General features: G+C 56.2%; 1 protein-coding gene across 1 annotated transcript; it reads left to right on the top strand.

The window, feature by feature from the left end:
* The first annotated feature begins 6,189 nt into the window (after positions 1–6,189).
* On the top strand, positions 6,190–14,921 carry NES (nestin). Its single transcript, XM_059934029.1, has 4 exons — positions 6,190–7,103; positions 8,215–8,339; positions 10,150–10,223; positions 10,471–14,921. The coding sequence occupies exons 1-4, from the start codon at positions 6,321–6,323 to the stop codon at positions 14,373–14,375; spliced, it is 4,887 nt and encodes a 1,628-aa protein (XP_059790012.1). The 5' UTR covers positions 6,190–6,320; the 3' UTR covers positions 14,376–14,921.
* The last annotated feature ends 2,539 nt before the right edge of the window (positions 14,922–17,460 follow it).

The raw sequence follows: 17,460 nt of genomic DNA, 5'->3' as shown, positions 1-17,460 counted from the left end.
TTTCACAAACATACACTGAACACCTGTTGAGGACCAGGCGCTTGGACAGACTGAGAGGCGAGCTCTCTGTGCTCAGGTTGGGTGGATATTATTGCCCCCATTTTATAGATGAGGAAGCTGAGACTCAGAGAGGTTAAGTGTCTCTCCAGGACTCAGGTCTGCCACCAGAGCCTATGCTCTTAACATCCTCACCACACTTCCTGCAGGTGCCTGGTCCTTCAGTGGGCACATTACGGTGTGTCTGTGCCCTCCTTCAGCAGGGTGCTTGGAGCCAAACTCAGCCCTGGAGTGTGGCCAGACCAGCGTGGGGTTGGACAGTCAGTCAGCAAACACCTGATGGGAGCTTCGTGTAGGCAGGGCATCAAGGTACCACCAAACACAGATGGCACCTTCAGCATCTTCCCTGGGATCTCAGCCCAAGCCAAGCCTAGCTCCCTGATTCCAGCTCCAGTCCAGCCCCAGCTGGCCTTCTCTGTCCACTTCTCCTAAAAACTGGGTGGGTGGGTGGCGGTGGGGTGAAGACTGGATGATTTTAACCAGGGGAGAGTGTTTTGAGTCCAGAGTTAGTCATCTCCCGGTTGGTTCTGTGCATCCTAAGGTGGCCCTGAGTGAGATGCTAGGAGAAGCATGAGGGATGGTAGAGATGACAGACTTCCCCACAAGGTCCTCTCTGACTCATTCTCTGACCCCAGCCCCCCGCCCCCCCATCATCACCTTCTTTCCCGGAGAGAGGGAGGTGCAGGCTGAGCCAGAACTCTGAGTTCAAGTTCTATTTGTGTGGTCTTGGATAGGTTACTTAGCTTCTTTAGGTTGTTTCCTCTGTTAGAAAATCATGAATGATACTGATGATAATATTACCTACCTCACTACCTAGATACTATAGCTTAAATTCTTCATCATCATCATCATCATCATCATCATCATCATCATCATCATCACAGGATTTCCCCAGGGAATGTAGCTTTTCTTGTGGCAATAGTGGCGCCTGGTGGCCGTGCCCCACTGCAGCCCCTTTTACTTTGCGGGGGGTGGAGACCTGAGCTGAGCCGGAGCAGGCAGTTGGCTGCTGCTTTGCAAGCTGCCCATCAAACCACAGACCCAGAGCGTCACAGATAGAAGGGAACAGTTCATCATTCTGTACTTTCATCCTCTGTCCCTGAACAACCTAGTCCATGCTCACAGTCCCCCACCTTATCCTCCCCACTCGGGCATCACCCTTCTAAATGTGATCCCCAACCCTGCACATCTGGCGGCCACTGCACCTCTCCCCATGCCACCCTCCCTCCCTACCTTAGGGCCAAGCCACGTGTATGGGCATCTTCCCTGCCCCCTCCCGCCATCCCACATCTAACTCTTATTGGAAGCGATACATCCTAAGTATTCTCACACTCATCCCTCCTCTCCGCCCCTAGGTTCTGGTCTCATCACCTCGAAGGTGGCAACTGCCTCCTGACTGGCCATCCTGCCTGTCTCCCCCCCCACCCTGCCCCAATCCTTCACAGCGATCTCACCAGGTTAACCACGGTTGAGGTTAATACCTTTTCAGGGCTCGTCGCTGCCTGGAGGGCAAAGGCCCCAAATTAACCACACGGCCACCTCCTTTGCCCCCTCCCCCCTCCCCCTCCCGTTCATCATGCCTCTCTACCAGGATCGCACTCTATGGTTCCCATGTCTGGCCTCCAACGTGCCCATCGGCTTCCTGAGGACAGGGCTCCACATTAGTAATTTTTGATTCCTTCACAATATTTATTTAGTGCCTATGGTGCACCTGGCACTCAATAAGTGCTTTCTAAATATTATTTGAATAAATTACTGTGGAAACCACGACCCAAAGAGGTGAACTGACTAGACCAAGGTTGCATAGAGAGAGACAAGGCTCTTTGTTCAATGCTTTTCCCATGCTACTTGCCTTCCCTTAACCCCTCCCTCAGGATGGAGAATGAGGAGTCCATCTGGCCTGCTGTGGATGTGAGGGAAAGGAGAAAGCTGCAAAGCAAAGTCAGCCCCATCAACCCTCCAGCTGGGAGAGGAGAAAATGAAGAGAGAAGGAACATTTCTGCCTCCCAGGCCCAGCTCCAGCTCCAAGCCTCCCTCATGTGGATGGGGAAAAGCAGGATGGAAAGGCAGGGTCCAGCCAGTACCCAAAGCTCTCAGGCCAAAGCCAGACTTCCCAGCAGGGGTCCCTGGGCCCGCTCTCTGCTCTGCTGATCGCTTCCTCAGCAACCACTCTCTCCCTCTCTCTATGTCTCCAGATCTCTCGGTACAGAGTTTCCCAAAGTTGTCGTCTCTCTTACCATCTGGTCTCCAACCTACTCACTTCCTTCTTCCCGTCTCTTTTCTTGTTGTCAAAAGACTTGTGACTCCTTGCTGATGTTACCCTTTGCCACACATGTCCAGCAGGACCCATCTAGTCCTGGGAGTGGAGGGGAAGAGAGAAGGGGGACAGGGAGATAAAAAGGAGGGGTCAAGTTAGGGATGGGGCAAGAGTGATGTCCTGCCCCTGCCCTAGCCTCCGTATTATGAGGCAAAGAAGTGAGAGGTAGGGGAGATAACAAAAAAGAACAGCTTTAGATCTCTCTGACCACTGCCTGCAATGACATTCCGTTGGGTCTCCCTCTCCTGTCCCTAAGGACACTTTGGCAGACCCGCTCCAAGGCTTCCTTCTCCTCTGCAGGACAGAGGAGGAGACAGGGGTGAGTGCCACTTACCCAGCGCTACAGTCAGCCTTCCTCAGATGCAGACCTCCCTTGGGGGTGGTGATGCCCAAAGCTTGCTCCCCATGGGGGGCTCCTTTCACAGAGTCCTCTTGGCACACAGAACCTCGCGTGTCCCTCCCTGTGGCCCCCTCTATTCCCAGCCATCCCTCTCCAGTGTCTGTGTCTCTTAGTGAGGCCCAGATGAACAAACCCCATGCCCTAAAAGACAGCTGCCCAGAGGTGGGACACCAATGTGCCCTTCATGCGGATGCCCGGCCTTGAGGAGTCATCCCCTTGGAAGTCCACACCCACTCGCCTCAGTGGGCATCACCCTTCCCCTCGGAGCAGAGGAGGGGAAGCCGCAGCCTGCCCTCCGGGGCTGGCCACCCTGCAATCCAATGCTGCGCTGTGCAGCTTCTTTGCACTCCGCCTGCCTTCTCTCCTGGGGACTGGGGCAGGGGTGAAGGCTTCCAGGTGAGTCTGGCAACTTTCTTTAGGATATGCATGGTGCTCAGAGGCTATTATTTTTTAGTTTCGGAACTTAGCTGCAATCCTGAGACATGAGTAGATTCAGAAATTCTTCATCAACCATTATTCCAAGTTGCCTTACCATCTGCTCATCTTCCTCTGGGATCAATTCCAACCTGCCAAGGTCCCTCTTAAAATACTGTGTCCAGAACAATACTTCAAATGTGGAAGGGCAAAGGGAATGTCACCACCCCTGATCTGGACGCCTTGCATCTATGAATCACTTATATCCTTTTTACTTTTTTAGGTGGCCACGTCACAGTGTTGGTTCATAACAAGCTTGTGGTCTGCTAAAACCCTCAGGTTTTCTTCACTAGATAGGCTTTATTCTTTTCTCTTCTTATGCTGTTGATTTTTTTTTTTTGAAACCTAAAGCAGAATTTTATATTTATCCCTATTAAATGTCATCTGGTTCATTTTTTTTTCCTATTCTGTCAAACCCTAACTCTCATTTCTTGCATAATATGTAGATTTGATCAATATGGCTTCTATGATTTCATCCAAGTCTTTAATAAAAACTTGTGATCATCAGACCAAGGACAGAACCCTGAGGGCCCACAGAACCCTCTTCAGCTTTCTCATGGACATCTCTGGGGATGGCTACTGAACTTTGTATCCACCCAGTGTAGTATCACACAGTCCATGTGTCCTGGGCATAGGGACATAAGAAGTGCAGGCAAAGGCCTCATAAAAATCCCAGTAACAATGCAACCCCCCGAGGGAGGAGAGGACACCTGGCCCACCTTGTGCCCATTGAGTGTCCCCCGGTCCCATGGAAGGCCTCATTTTCCTCAGCTTCTCATTGCCTCAAATATCAGTTATCTGTTTAGAATTGTCTGGGCCTTGGTGTCAGCTCCACCAGCTGTGGTTGCTGGGACCCACCTTCTCCTGCCTTAAGAAAATCAACATCCCACTCTTCTCCAGCATTTCAGATCATCTCTGCCTTCCAAGATTCCCAAAACTCACCAAGAGTGGTTCACGGGAAGGGTTTGCTCTAGCTTGGTGGCTTTCATGGTGATGGTCCTCAAAAAGCCTTTGTACAAAGACGTCCCCATACCCGGTCTTATTTGATGCTCAGAACAAATGCCTGGGGATGGGTAAGTATTAACCTCCTTTACCAAATAGGTAAACTGAGACTCAGTTGGAGAAGCTATGTGATTTGCCTAAGGTCATTCAGCTAGAAAGTGTAAAAGTCAGACCCAGTGCTCTTTGCATGAAACACAGTCCAAATGTCTCCCCTCTGGGCGAGAGTGAGAGGCCCAGGAGGGAAACTCCCCACCCCAGTGCCACCCCACATTTCCAGGGGACCACCCTTGGAGGATCCCAGGGATCTCAAGTATTCAGCTTCTCTCTCCCCACAGCCAGGAAGTGAAAGAGGAGGGAAAGATGCCAAGTGACCTCTCCTGGACACAACTTTTGGGATGCCCCAGCCCAAACCAAACCGCAGGATTTGTGAGATAATGTGGGGATGGAGAAGCCTCAGCCTCCCGGTCTGCACTAAGTCTCAGTCAATCCTTCCACTCCACGCCCACCGGCCCCTCCCTTCCTGCTCCACGTATGGTAGTGAATTCAAAGTCCAGTTGGCCTGGTGGGATGGCCTCCTGGTCATTGACCCTGCTGTACCCCCTTTCCAGAAAACCTTCTCCATTCTCTGTGTTTCCCCAGGTCTCTGTGGATACCTCAGGTGCTAAGTATTATGATAATATTACCTCCACCACCATTACTGTTGCCCTCACATTACCAAATGCTCCTCCAGGGCTGGGACAGAGGGCTGACACATAGTAGGTCTCAACACTTGTAGAGCTAAATTGGATTTACATGAGCAGAAATTCCTTCCCCAAAGACCCCCTCAGTCTCATTATCCCTGGCCCTCCCCCTCGGACCCTGCTTCCCCTTTACACTACAAACCCCAAATCCCACCTCCCTCACTACCCAGTTCAAGGACCCCTCCTCCTCCAGAAGGCCTTCCCAACTACTCCCGCCCTCAGTGAGCTCTTCGTTTCCTGAATTGTGGAACCCTCAAAGGGATGTTTTGAGGATTCAGTCAGATAACGCAAATAAAATGTTAGAACATGATTTGGCATATTACAAAGGCTCGATAAATTTGGACTAGTTGTGACTTAAGAGATGCCTCTTCTTTCTGCTTCCTCTTCTTGGCCCGGTCTGTGAGCCACCAGGGGGCGCCCTCTGCCCAAAAATCCCTGACAAAGAGGCCGGGACGGGGTGTCCTTCCCTGCGAACTGGTGTGGGGGCTTCCATTACCTAAGAAGTGGGTATATGAACCTCAGGTTATATGAAAGATGAGTAGGAAGGATGGAGGTGAATAATGGGGAGAACATCTTTTTGCCTGCTCTCTCCATTTCCTGGTGGAGACTGAGGAAATAGGGTGTGTGTGCATATGGGGTGTTTCCCAATAGGACACATTCGTTCTTGTGTTCTAGGCAATGTCTCTTCTAACCTCTCTCTGCAATGCTGCCTTCTTCCAGTATTTCAGGAGGGTGAGCCTTTGCTATTTACGAAAAACATGGCCACATCTATTCTTTCAACAGTCCCATGACAGTTCCATCATCACTCCCATTTTATGGATGAAGAAACTGAGTCTTAGAGGAATTCAGTAAGTAGATACCTCTCTTGGATGCGCTGAGTAACTGAGACTCGCATCCCCTCGCAGGCCTGAATCCCCTGGCACCCCCTCCACAGGCTCAGTTCTATGTATAATCTGCTTTTATCTGGGGTTCTGACCTTGCCTCACGGCCTCCTCCCCCTGAAAGCCACCATCGGATCGGATTCTCCGGGCATGGCTTTTCCTTTGGTTTCACTCTCCAGCATACCGGGGGCACAAGGACAAAGGCTGCCGTCGTTTCTCTGAACTCTAACGGGTTAAGGCCTGGGTCCCGCCCCTTTTCCCGCCAGGCTGGCGGGAGTATGAATAGCCTCGCTCCCACTCCCGACTCTCAGTCGCTTCAGCTGCTCCTCGCCCCGCCCCGTCATTGTCCCCATCCGTCTCCATTACCCTTCCGTCCTAAAAGCTTTGAGAGCTGCTGGCTTCTCCCGGTGCTCCGCGTCTCTCCACCTTCGGTGGGTCAGACGGGCAGGATGGAGGGCTGCCTGGGGGAGGAATCTTTTCAGATGTGGGAGCTCAACCGGCGCCTGGAGGCCTACCTGGCCCGGGTCAAGGCGCTAGAGGAGCAGAATGAGCTACTCAGCGCTGAGCTCGGGGGTCTCCGGGCACAGGCCGGGGACGCCTCCTGGAGGGCCCGTGCCGACGACGAGCTGGCGGCCCTGCGGGCCCTCGTCGACCAGCGCTGGCGGGAGAAGCGCGCGGCCGAGGTGGCGCGCGACAACCTGGAAGAAGAGGTGGAGGGCGTGGCGAGCCGGTGCCATCAGCTGCGGCTGGCTCGGGAGCGGACCGCGGAGGAGACGACCCGCAGCCGGCGCGCGGTCGAGGCCGAAAAGTGCGCCCAGGCCTGGCTGAGCACCCAGGCGGCGGAGCTGGAGCGCGAGCTGGAGGCTCTGCGCGCGGCGCACGAGGAGGAGCGCGCGGGCCTGAACGCTCAGGCTGCCTGCGTCCCCCGCGGCCCCGCTCCGCCCCGCGGGCCCCCCGTGCCGGCCCCCGAGGTGGAGGAGCTGGCGCGGCGGCTGGGCGAGACGTGGCGCGGGGCAGTGCGCGGCTACCAGGAGCGCGTGGCGCACATGGAGACGTCGCTGGGCCAGGCCCGCGAGCGGCTGGGCCACGCGGTGAAGGGCGCCCGCGAGGGTCGCCTGGAGCTGCAGCAGCTCCAAGCGGAGCGCAGCGGCCTCCAGGAGCGCAGGGCCGCGCTGGAGCAGAGGTTGGAGGGCCGCTGGCAGGAGCGGCTGCGGGCTACTGAGCAGTTCCAGGTGAGGAAGCCTGGGGGCCTGGGCAAGACAAGGCTTCAGGAAGTCCCGTTGGGGATCAGAGATCTGGGAAAGGGAGTGGGAAGTGGGGGGTGTGGTGGCTACAGATTCAGGGGCCACTTCTTAGAAAACCATGCCTGGTGCCACTGTCCCAGACTTTCACAACTCTGTCTAGTGTAGGGCTGGAATGATGGAGGTTCAGACCTCAAAGCACACCCCCTCGAAGGGCAGACAGGCACAAGACATTGCATCAGCCTCCTCACTGTCTAAATGGCACCTTCGTACCCTGATGGCCCCTGGACCCCTCCTTAGGCCCTGCTGTCGCTCAGAAGACGCTCAGAACTTTCCCTCTCAGTGCTGATCTGATGGTCTGGCCACTCAAGAGTCTCCAAGTTCCCAGCCACCCTCCTCCCCCTGACAGGAGAGGGTGAGGGGCCCTGGATGGGGGGCCATCAGCCCTTCTCTCCCTTGTCTGGGCTTTTCGGCTCCTGAGCACATTCCAGAGGCCTGGGACAGCTGCTCCCCCTCACACTGCGCAGACGTGACCCGCAGCTGAGAAAACAGCCTCCTGCCTGGGCCAGACAGAGGTCTCACCATGTCCCCCCCCCACCCCCCACCCTGCTTCAGAGGAGAAAGATTCCAGAACATGTGGGAAGTGGAGGGCGTGGGGGCCTAGCATGGGGAGCAGGAGACAGTGACTGGGACCAGGGCTGTTTGGCTTCCAGTCCTGCAGGCTCCAGGCCTGCTGATTAATTGTTTTTCCTTCTGCTTCCACTTTTTTCCCTCTCCTCCTCTCTGTAACCCATCTCCTCTCCTCCCTCACCTCCCCCTTCCTGTGGGAGCTGAATTCTGAGCAGCATGTGCTACCATTTAATCAGCATCCTCAGAGGAGGAGCCAGGCCGTGGGAGAGGGCTGAGAGGGGCCACTGTGCTCTTCTCGGAGGCTTCAGAAGGGGTTCTCTGGGCGGGAAGTGGGGTAGGGGAGGCAGGAATCTGCTCTGCAGAGAAGTTAGTCAGGGAGCAGAAGATGCTGCTGCAGCAGCCAAGGGGGATGCAGGTAAGTTAGCAGGAAGGACCCCGTCCCTTCACTGACTGCCTCTGGCTTGCTCTGCAGCTGGCCGTGGAGGCCCTGGAGCAGGAGAAACAGGGCCTACAGAGCCAGATCGCCCAGGTCCTGGAAGGTCGGCAGCAGCTGGCACACCTCAAGATGTCCCTCAGCCTGGAGGTGGCCACATACAGGTACAGGTTGACCCTGACCCATGTAGGCACACAGATGCACACATACATGCAGGGGCAGACTCCTTGGCTGAAGGGGCCCAGAGCCACGGGTGGTGGAGGCTCTGTCACTGCTCGGTCCTGTGACTCTAGGCTGATCCCTTCCACACCACGATGTGTGCCACCTAAGCCCACCTGCTCTCTCGTGGGTTCAGGACCAGAGAAGCATCCTGTGCCCAGGAGATCCCCCAAGGAGAGGTGATATAGCTGAGTGGGACAGCCTCAAAGGACAGGGCTGGACACGTGTGGGTCATCCATATCCAGAACCTTACCCCAAGGGGCTGAAAAGGCCAGCCTCTGTGTGTGTGCTCACACAGAGAGGGTGATGTCCTTGAGCAGCCTCAGGAAGAAGGAATTGGCAGGTGTGGGCTGGTGGCACTGACTTACCACCTGACCTGGGCCTCAGTTTCCTTGTTGGGGGGATGGGAGATGGGCTGGGTGAAAGCCAAGGTCCCTTCCATCCTGGATGTCCTGGGGCCTGGCTCCTCTCAAGCCTTAGTGCCCTTGGCCCTGCCCAGCCCTTCTACTGACCACATTCCCTGTTGGCTCAGGAAAGGTTGAGACCAAGGAAGTGCTGCTTCGCTGGCTCTGTGGCCTTGGGCAAACCCAGTTTCTGGGAAACTGGCCTGGTTAGCCAAGGATCCACTGATGAAGCCTGAGGAAGGGGCTTTGCTACTGTGAAGGGCTGCGTACCCCAAGCCTGCAGGGTGGAGCCAGGGCTAGACAGGCTATGAGGACAGTGCCCCCAGAATCCACAGGCAAACAAAGGCAGGGGCCCCGGGACAGGTTAAGGAGGGGAGGGGAGGCAGGGCCCAGAGAGGGAAGGTCAGTGAGGATCTAGGGATGAAGAAGAGAGGGGCTTCACCTCCATGGGGCACAGAGCTCAGACAGCATGATGCTGCATCGAGAAGGACAGAGGTGAGACCATAGAAAACACTAACCAGACTCAGAGATCACGAAGAAGAGCACAGAGGAGATAGATGTTCAGGATAACTTGTTGAATTGATTGGTCCTCCCTCCCCCCGCAATTGGTCCCCTCCTCCTCAGTCCCCATGGGGCACTAAGGCAGGGGCATGTACACAAAAACCTCCATTGCCCTGAAAGGCTTGGGATCCAGAGTACTTAGAGATCCCAAGAGGAGGGCCTTGACCCCTAAATCAAACCACTGAAGGGAAAGGACTGTGCAGGCTTAACCTGGGTTTTGAGGCATGAAAAGGATTTGGAGAGAGGGAGCTGAATTCATTGGCTTTTGTCTGTAACCAGCTCTGGGGGCCCTGGGGGAGAAGGAGGAGGGAGCCTATCCCATGGGAACGGCCTGAGAATTCCCACTTCCCCTGGGAAGCCCCCTACTCAGACCCTCCAGATGGCGGTGTGGACAAAGGCAGCAATTAGCATGAGAATCGGCCCCCCACACGGAGGATGAGGTCATAGGCCTGGAGTTGGGAGGGGACTAGCCTAAGCAATGTGTGGGTGTGTGTGTACACTGTGTCGACTGTGTGGGAATCTGCTTGTGTGTCTGTGAGTCCAGCTGTGTGTCCCAAATAAGTGTGTGACTCCGTGTGACCAAGTGGGTGATATCTGTGGGATGTGACCATGTGATTTCATGTGCAGAGCCAAGTATAACCCCGTGTGGCTTTTGTGTGATACTGGTGAGAATGAAGAGATAGCCTGCCAGGCCAGGGACGCGCATGCTCAGCTGTGACTTTTCCCTGGCTGGCTTGCCCGCTGGCCTGTGGGCAGAGGGCTGACCCCGCTTTTCCTCCCTTGTCCCTAGAACCCTCCTAGAGGCAGAGAACTCCCGGCTGCAGACACCTGGCAGCGGTTCCAAGGCTTCCCTCAGCTTCCTGGGTAAGAGGAGGGGCCAAGGTCCCCCCAAAACTTTACCTTTCTTCCCTCTTCACACCCAGAGCAATGCCTTTCCTGAAAAGCACCAGTCTAAGTCTTGACTCCGTGGTCCCCCACGGCAGCGAGCATACTCTTAGCCCAGCCCATAAAAGGCAGGAGCAGGGCACTCTTGCCAGAAGTGGTAGCTGCTCCCCTACCCCACCCCCAACCTGTATGTGCTGACACCGTTTCTTCCCCTCTACCTTTCCAGACCCTAAGCTGGAGCTGCATTTCCCTGGGACCCCAGAGGGCCGGCGTCTGGGACCTTTGCTCTCTGTCCTGAGCCCTACTCCCCTCTCCTCACCTTTGCCTGATACCCTTGAAACACCTGTGCCAGGCTTTCTGAAGAGCCAGGAACTCCTTCAGACCCATACCCCCACCTCGGCCAGCACCCCCATTCCGCCCACACCTCAGGCTCCCTGCCCTGCCACAGATGCCAAGATCAGAGCCCAGGATGCCCCTCTCTCCCTGCCCCAGCCACGGGTTGGGATGCAACAGGTTCCGGAAGCTGTGTGGGCTGAAGCCAAGGTGGCCACCCCTGCCAGCGTCCTGCCAGGACCAGAGGAGCCTGGGGGCAAGCAACAAGAGCCCAGTCCAGGCCAGTCCTCTGAAGATCATGCCTCCCTGGCTCCAGCCCTCAGCCCTGACCATCCCAGTTTAGAGGCCAAAGATGGAGAACCCGGTGGGTCTAGAGAGTCCAGCAGATTCCAGGAGGAAGGGGAAGGACAAATCTGGGGGCTGGCAGAGAAAGAAACAGCTGTAGAGGTCAAAGTAATAAGCAGCTTGCAGCAGGAAACACGTCAAGAAGAGGGGGATCTGGACATGAAAGAAATCCAAGACTCCCCGGGTCCTTTGGAAAAAGAAACTCTGAAGTCTCTGGAAGAGGAGATTCAAGAGCCACTGATTTCTCTGGAAAAACAGCACCATGAGACAATGAGATCTCTAGAGAAGGAGAATCAGGAATCTCTGAGGTCTTTGGAAGAAGAGAACTTAGAAACACTAAAACCTCTAGAAAAGGAGAATCAGGAGTTATTGCAGTCTTTAGAAGGAAAGGAGATGGAGGTAATGAGACCTCTAGAAAAAGAGACTCTAGAACTACTTAAGCCTATAGGAAAAGAGGACCCACAGACATTGCAATCACTAGAAAAGGAGAGTCAAGAAATAATGAGGTCTCTTCAAGGAAACGTAGAAACATTTTTATATCCAGGAAAGGAAAATCAAGAATTAGTGAGGTCTCTAGAAGAGGAGAACTTTGAGTCATTGAGCGCTCTAGAAAAGGAAAGGCAAGAGCCACTGAGATGTCAAGAAGTAGAGAACCAGGAAACATCGAGACCCTTAGCAAAAGAGAATCAAGAGCCACTGAGATCTCTAGAAGAAAAAGACCAGGAGACATCAAGACCTCTAGGAAAAGAGAATCATGAATCTCTGAGGGCTCCAGAAGATGAGAACCAAGAGACTTTGAGATATCTAGAAAAAGAAAACCAGGAGTCACTGAGATCTCTAGGAGAAGATCAGAAGGCAATGAGACCTCTAGAAGAAGAAGACCAGGAGACATTGAGACCTCTAGAAAAAGAGAATCAGCCACTGAAGTCTCTAGAAAAAGAAGACCAGATGACATTGAGCCCTCTAGAAAAGGTGAAACCAGAGGCACTAAAGTCTCTTGGAAAAGACCAGGAGATAGTTCGACTTCTCGAAAAAGAGAATCAAGACTTATTAAGGTCCCTAAATGAAGAAAGTGTAGAGGCAGTGAGATCTTTAGAAACAGAGACTCTAGAACCACTAAAGCCTACAGGAGAAGAAAACCTGGAAATGTTGAAACCTCTAGAAAAGGAAAGTCAAGAACCACTGGGGTCTGTGGAAGAGAACCAAGAGACATTGAGACCCCTAGAAAAGGAGACTCAGAAATCACTGAGCTCTCTGGGAGGGCAGAATGTAGAGAATATGAGATCTCCAGAGGAGGTAGACAAGGGAAGTCAAAGGTATCTGGAAGAGGAAGAGAACGTGGAGAAGGGAGAGAATCCAGAGCCACCGAGGTCCCTGGAGGAGGAGGGACAGGAGCTGCCACTCTCTGCACATCTGCAGAAGTGGGAAGATACGGTGCAGGGGGGTCAAGAACCGGATCAGGAAACGCCCCCTGGGAGGCCTGAAGTGGACAGTGAGGACGAGGCAGAGATGACACCTAGGGAACGGGATAGCCTCGCTGGGAAGGGGGAGGCTGCAGAGCAGGGGGAGCTGCAGCTGACGGCCACAGGCAAGGCCTGGAGCCCAGGTGAGGGGCAGCCAGGGAGCCCTGAGCCCAAAGAGCAGAGGGTCTCAGCTGAGGGAGCCAGTGGGGTGGGAGGCTCTGAGGGCCTCCAGGACCCTGAAGAGTGGCCAGAGCAGGTGGGGACCCCGGGCCTCCCAGCTCCCCAGGGAATGTCAGAGGTGACAGAGCCAGTGTTGGAAGGTGAGGATTTGGCCCCCAGGGATGGCCGAGCCTCCCCAGAGGTCACCTTGGGCTTAGAGACTGCAGGAGCTGAACAGGGACGGGAGCAGGAGACGGTAGGGCTGGAGGACCCAGGCGGCCTGGCCAGAGAGGAGGTGATGGAGCCACCCCTGGGGGAGGAAGGTTTGGAGGCAAAGAGGGTGCAGGGCTTGGAAGGGCCCAGAAAGGAGCTGGAGGAGGCAGCTGCTCCGGAGCCAGAGCTCTCCACACTGCCCAGGAAGAGCAGAGACCCGCTGGAGACTCCCAGGGGCTGGGAGGAGTCTGAGCCTGAAGCCCCTGAGGAAGCAGAGGAGACGTTCCCTGCTGAGACCTCGTGCTGCGATGGAAGTGATATCCCCCAACCCAGGCCCTTGAGCTCAGAGGGAGCAAAGGAGGAGGTCAAACCAGTGCTGGGGCCCCCCAGCCCACGGCCCACTGAGTCCTGCTCACCCACCCCAATCCCTGAAGATGCCCCTGGGCCCCAGCCCCTGGCTGAGGGGAGCCAAGAGGCTAGCTGGGGGCTGGCAGGCAGGGCTGAGGTCCTGGGAAAGGTGGAGGGGGAGCAGGAGGATTTGGGCTCTGGGGGAATCCCTGAAGGCCTCCAGGAGGAGGGGGAGGAGAGCAGAGAAGAGAGTGAGGCTGATGAGCTAGGGGAGACCCTTCCCGACTCCACTCCCCTGGGCCTCTACCTCAGGTCCCCTGCTTCCCCCAAGTGGGACCTGGCTGGAGAGCAGAGGCCCTCCCCTCAAGAGGAGACTGGAAAGGAAGGCTGGGGTCCTGCAGTCCTGGCCTCTGAGGGCCTTGGGGCCCATCCCTCAGAGGAGGAGGAGGGGAGAGATGAGGAGGAGGAACGTGGCCATGACTCTGAGCTGTCGGAAGAATTTGAGGACTTGGGGACTGAGGCTTCTCTTCTTCCTGGGGTCCCTGGGGAGGTGGCAGAACCTCTGGGCCAGGTGCCCCAGCTGCTACTGGAGCCTGCAGCCTGGGATCGGGATGGGGAATCTGATGGATTTGCAGATGAGGAAGAGAGTGGGGAGGAGGGAGAGGAAGAAGATGAAGAAGAGGGGAGGGAGCCAGGGGCAGGGCGGTGGGGGGCAGGGCCCTCGGTGGGCAGCCTCCCGGCCCTGAGTGGCCCTCAGAGAGGGAACCTCCAGGGGTCTGAGACCATGGATGTCAGTGTCCCCTGGGATGATGGCTTGAGGGGTGCGGCATCTGATGCCCCCATGACCGCCCTGGAGACTGAGTCCCAGGACAGCACGGAGGCCTCAGGATCAGAGGAAGAGTCTGATGCTATTCCCTTGGAGAGGGAGGGCCAAGTCCCTGGCCCTCTGGGGACCCTCAGTGGGGTGGAGGACACGGGCTTGGAGGTGGGGGACACCCTTGGTGTCAATGACCAGGGCCCCAGCCTGAAGGAAGAGTTGGAGCATGTGAATGGGGGTGTGGTGAACGGGCTGGAGCAGTCTGAGGGAGTAAGGCAGGGGAAACCGGGGCCCCCTGAGGGCGACCAAGGGAGCCCCTTGGAGGAGGAGGAGGAGGGGGGTGCCCTGAAGACCCCTTGGGCAGGGGCTCCTCTTCACCTGGGCCAAGGCCAGCTCCTGAAGTTCAGTCAGCGAGAAGGAGATGGAGACTCCTGGTCCTCAGGGGAGGACTAGAGGATGAGCACCCCCTCCTGCACCGAGGTCTTGGGCAGGGGGGTATCCCCAAGCCCCTCCCTGCTCGGAGGCAGCACCCTTAACTTATCTCTTGACCTGTGGTTTCTGTCCGAGAGGCCTGGCTAGCCGAGGTGATATGGGTGTGGCAAAGGGACCCATTCCAAGAATGCAGGCTCTGAGAATAGATACCAGCCCCTTGGACCCCGCTAATGGGGACATCTGGCCTGCACTGTCCCACGAGGCTGAAGCCAACTGAATCGCTGTAGGACTAGGCCCCCCCTTTCCCTTGCACTCCCTTTCCTCCCCATCCCATCAGCTGGAAAAGGCCAGGGGCCCGATGGCTCCTCCAAGGGGAGGGGGCCGTGGTGGTCCATGCACCAGGGCTCACCTGCTCTGCCCTTTTTCAGTGCACCCTCATGGGATGTCTGGCTGGTGGCTAATGGGGGTGAGGGGGTGCTCCTATGTCCTGACCCCCCCATATGCCTGCCATGTTGTAGCCCCATCTGGCTTTTCCCTGCCTGAATAAAGTAATGCCTCCGCCTACAAGGTCTGGACTCTTCCTTCCTTAATTCAGGGGGGCCTCAGGGCTGACACAGAAGCAGAAGAGACTGGGGGAGGAAGCAGGAGGTGCTAGTGTTAGGGAGGGGCTGCCTCCTGAGGAGAGGAGGACCTGGAAGGCCTCATGGGGGAGACAAGGCAGGCAGACGAAGGCTGCAGGCATTAGTGCTGGGGACCTGGGGAGGGCTGGGGGTGCTGCTTGACCAGGGAAGGGGGGGCCAGCCCAGATGACCTTGGTGCCTGCAGAAGTCAGGCCTGTCATCATCTCTGCCCACAGCGCTGATTACAGGGATTAAGCCTTGGGGCCACCCTCACCTGCGCATGTCCTCCCTGCTGGCCCCTCAGTGCCGCCAGCATAATAAGCCCCCTTGCCCCCAAACCCAAACAATTGTATGGCCTTGGTGTCTGCTCAGACTGGCTGGGTCAGAGCCAGGTAAGGGAAGAGGGAGGCCTATTCTGTCTCAGTCTGGCTGTGTGGCCTCAGGTCAGCGTTTAACCTCTCTGAACCTCAGATTCAGCCACACAACAAGGGATGCTGGGCCAGGTGACTCCGGGGCCTCCCAGGGCAGGGAGAGCAGGAGGAAGGCTAGGGAAAGCCGGGGGCTATAGTTTAGATCTTCAGTAGGACTTTCCTTTCATGCTAAAGCCGGAGACAGAGAAGACAGGAAAGTGGAGGTGAGGCCGGGATAGACTGAAGCTGTCAGGGGTGAAACAAAAGAGCGAGGGGGTGTGCTGATAACAGGTTAGATCGGGGGTCCACCCAGCCACAGCTTCTTCCCAAGAGTACCCCCCTTCCCAGGAGTTCTCTGGGTCCCTGTGTAGGGCAGGGTGACACCAGGTGTTCCTGGATGAGGTGGGGCTTGAAGGCCTTGAAGTCAGGATACCCAAATAGAAACCACTCCCCAGCTCAGCTCTGCAGGGAAGGAAGAGCTGGCAACACCTCTAAATATCCTGGGTGGGGGTGGGGCAGGGGCTGCCAGACAAATGTTCCACGTCTGGGGACAATCCCAAGGCCAGGAGCAGGCCCTTCCTTTCCTCGGGCCCAAGGCTGAGGGCAGGGGAAGATGAGAAGATGAAGTCTCAAGCCCTCTGACCTCAACTCATCCTCTGGACAAGGAGGGGTGGACAGGAGACCCCCTGACAGAACCTCACTGTCTGTTTCTCTGCCCATGCCTTTCTCCTCCACCTAAGAGTCTTTGCATTAGGTACCCAGGCCCCCACCTCTGCCCTTGGGGTCCAGGATGCTGGCAGCCCTTCTGGCAGCCCAAGCCTCCACGGTCCTTCCTGTACTCACTGCTAACAAGGCCGTGTCTGCTCCCGCCAGGCTGCCAGGCTGGGGGCCAGCACACTGGCATCCGGGCAAATAAGGCCCACTCCCTGCTCCCCTAATGGGACAGAGGAGACCTGTGCTTGATCTCCCCAGGCCCTCGGGCACCCCCGCCTGGACGAGGGACCAAGGACAGAGGCCAAGCCAAGCAATCCTTCCCTGTGTCTGGTGCCCATCCTGCCCCCCACACCAAGATCCCTGGTCCCCTGCAGAATTACCCAAACTAGCCATTTCTGCCAACAAATCCCAAACAGGTGGAGGGACATCAGTTGGACAGAAGTGAAGACTTTCTAAAAGACGTATATGGTGGGTGGTGTGTTCTCTTTGGCAATGGTAGTCCATCCGTGCAGCAAGAGAAATGAGGGTTGGACAGTAACAGGGGCTGTCAGATGTTTACAGGGCATCTCCTATGCGCCATGGACCATGCAGGTGCTGGGAGTCCAGGGCTCCTGGCCCCGAGAGCTCTACCTTCTAACCGAACAAGGGCTTCTGAGTGGAAATCATATTTGAAAACAGAGAAGGGCAGGAGGTTATGGGAGCATAGAGCAGGGGCCCCACCTGATCTAGGCTGGGGAAGGCTGGGAGGAGGAGGTCAGGGAAGTCTGCCCTGGGAACCCGAAGGATGAGCAGGAGCTGACCAGCGTGGGGAAGAGGAGGGAGGAGGAGGAAGTAGGAGGCGGAGGAAAGGCTTCTAGTCAGAGGGAACAGCAGGTGCAAAATCCTGGGGCGGGAAGAGAAGTCTGGGCATTTGAGGAACAGAAAGTAGGCTTGTGTGGCCAGAAGGTGGAGAATGAGGGGTAAAATGTCCACAATAAGACTAGAGAAGAGCTGGGGGCCAGTGGGCCAAGGCCTCGCCAGGCAGCCAAGAAATCTGGATTTCGTCCTAAGGGAAATGAGGAGCTTTGAAGGGTTGTAAGTAGTGAGATGACATGACCAGGTTTGCATTTTAAATAGAACCTTCTGGCTGCTGTGTGAGAGTGGATTGGGGTAGGTAGGTGGGCTTCAGGGAGGCTACTGCAGCGGTCCAGGGGGGGGACAAGGGTGGCAGCGGGATGGAGAGGAGGCATGTAAGGGAAGCACAGTCTCAGGCCTTGGTGACCTGCTGTGGGAGATGGAGTGGGAGTGTGGCAGTAGGGGCAGCTGGGAGTCAGTGGTCCTGTCTTCTGAGCTGGAGAATCCAGCAGGAAATTGTGACCTCTA

The sequence above is a fragment of the Balaenoptera ricei genome, chromosome 1 (genome assembly GCF_028023285.1).
Source record: "Balaenoptera ricei isolate mBalRic1 chromosome 1, mBalRic1.hap2, whole genome shotgun sequence".
Classification (NCBI taxonomy): Eukaryota; Metazoa; Chordata; class Mammalia; order Artiodactyla; family Balaenopteridae; genus Balaenoptera; species Balaenoptera ricei.
This window is presented reverse-complemented; position numbering and strand designations above follow the sequence as displayed.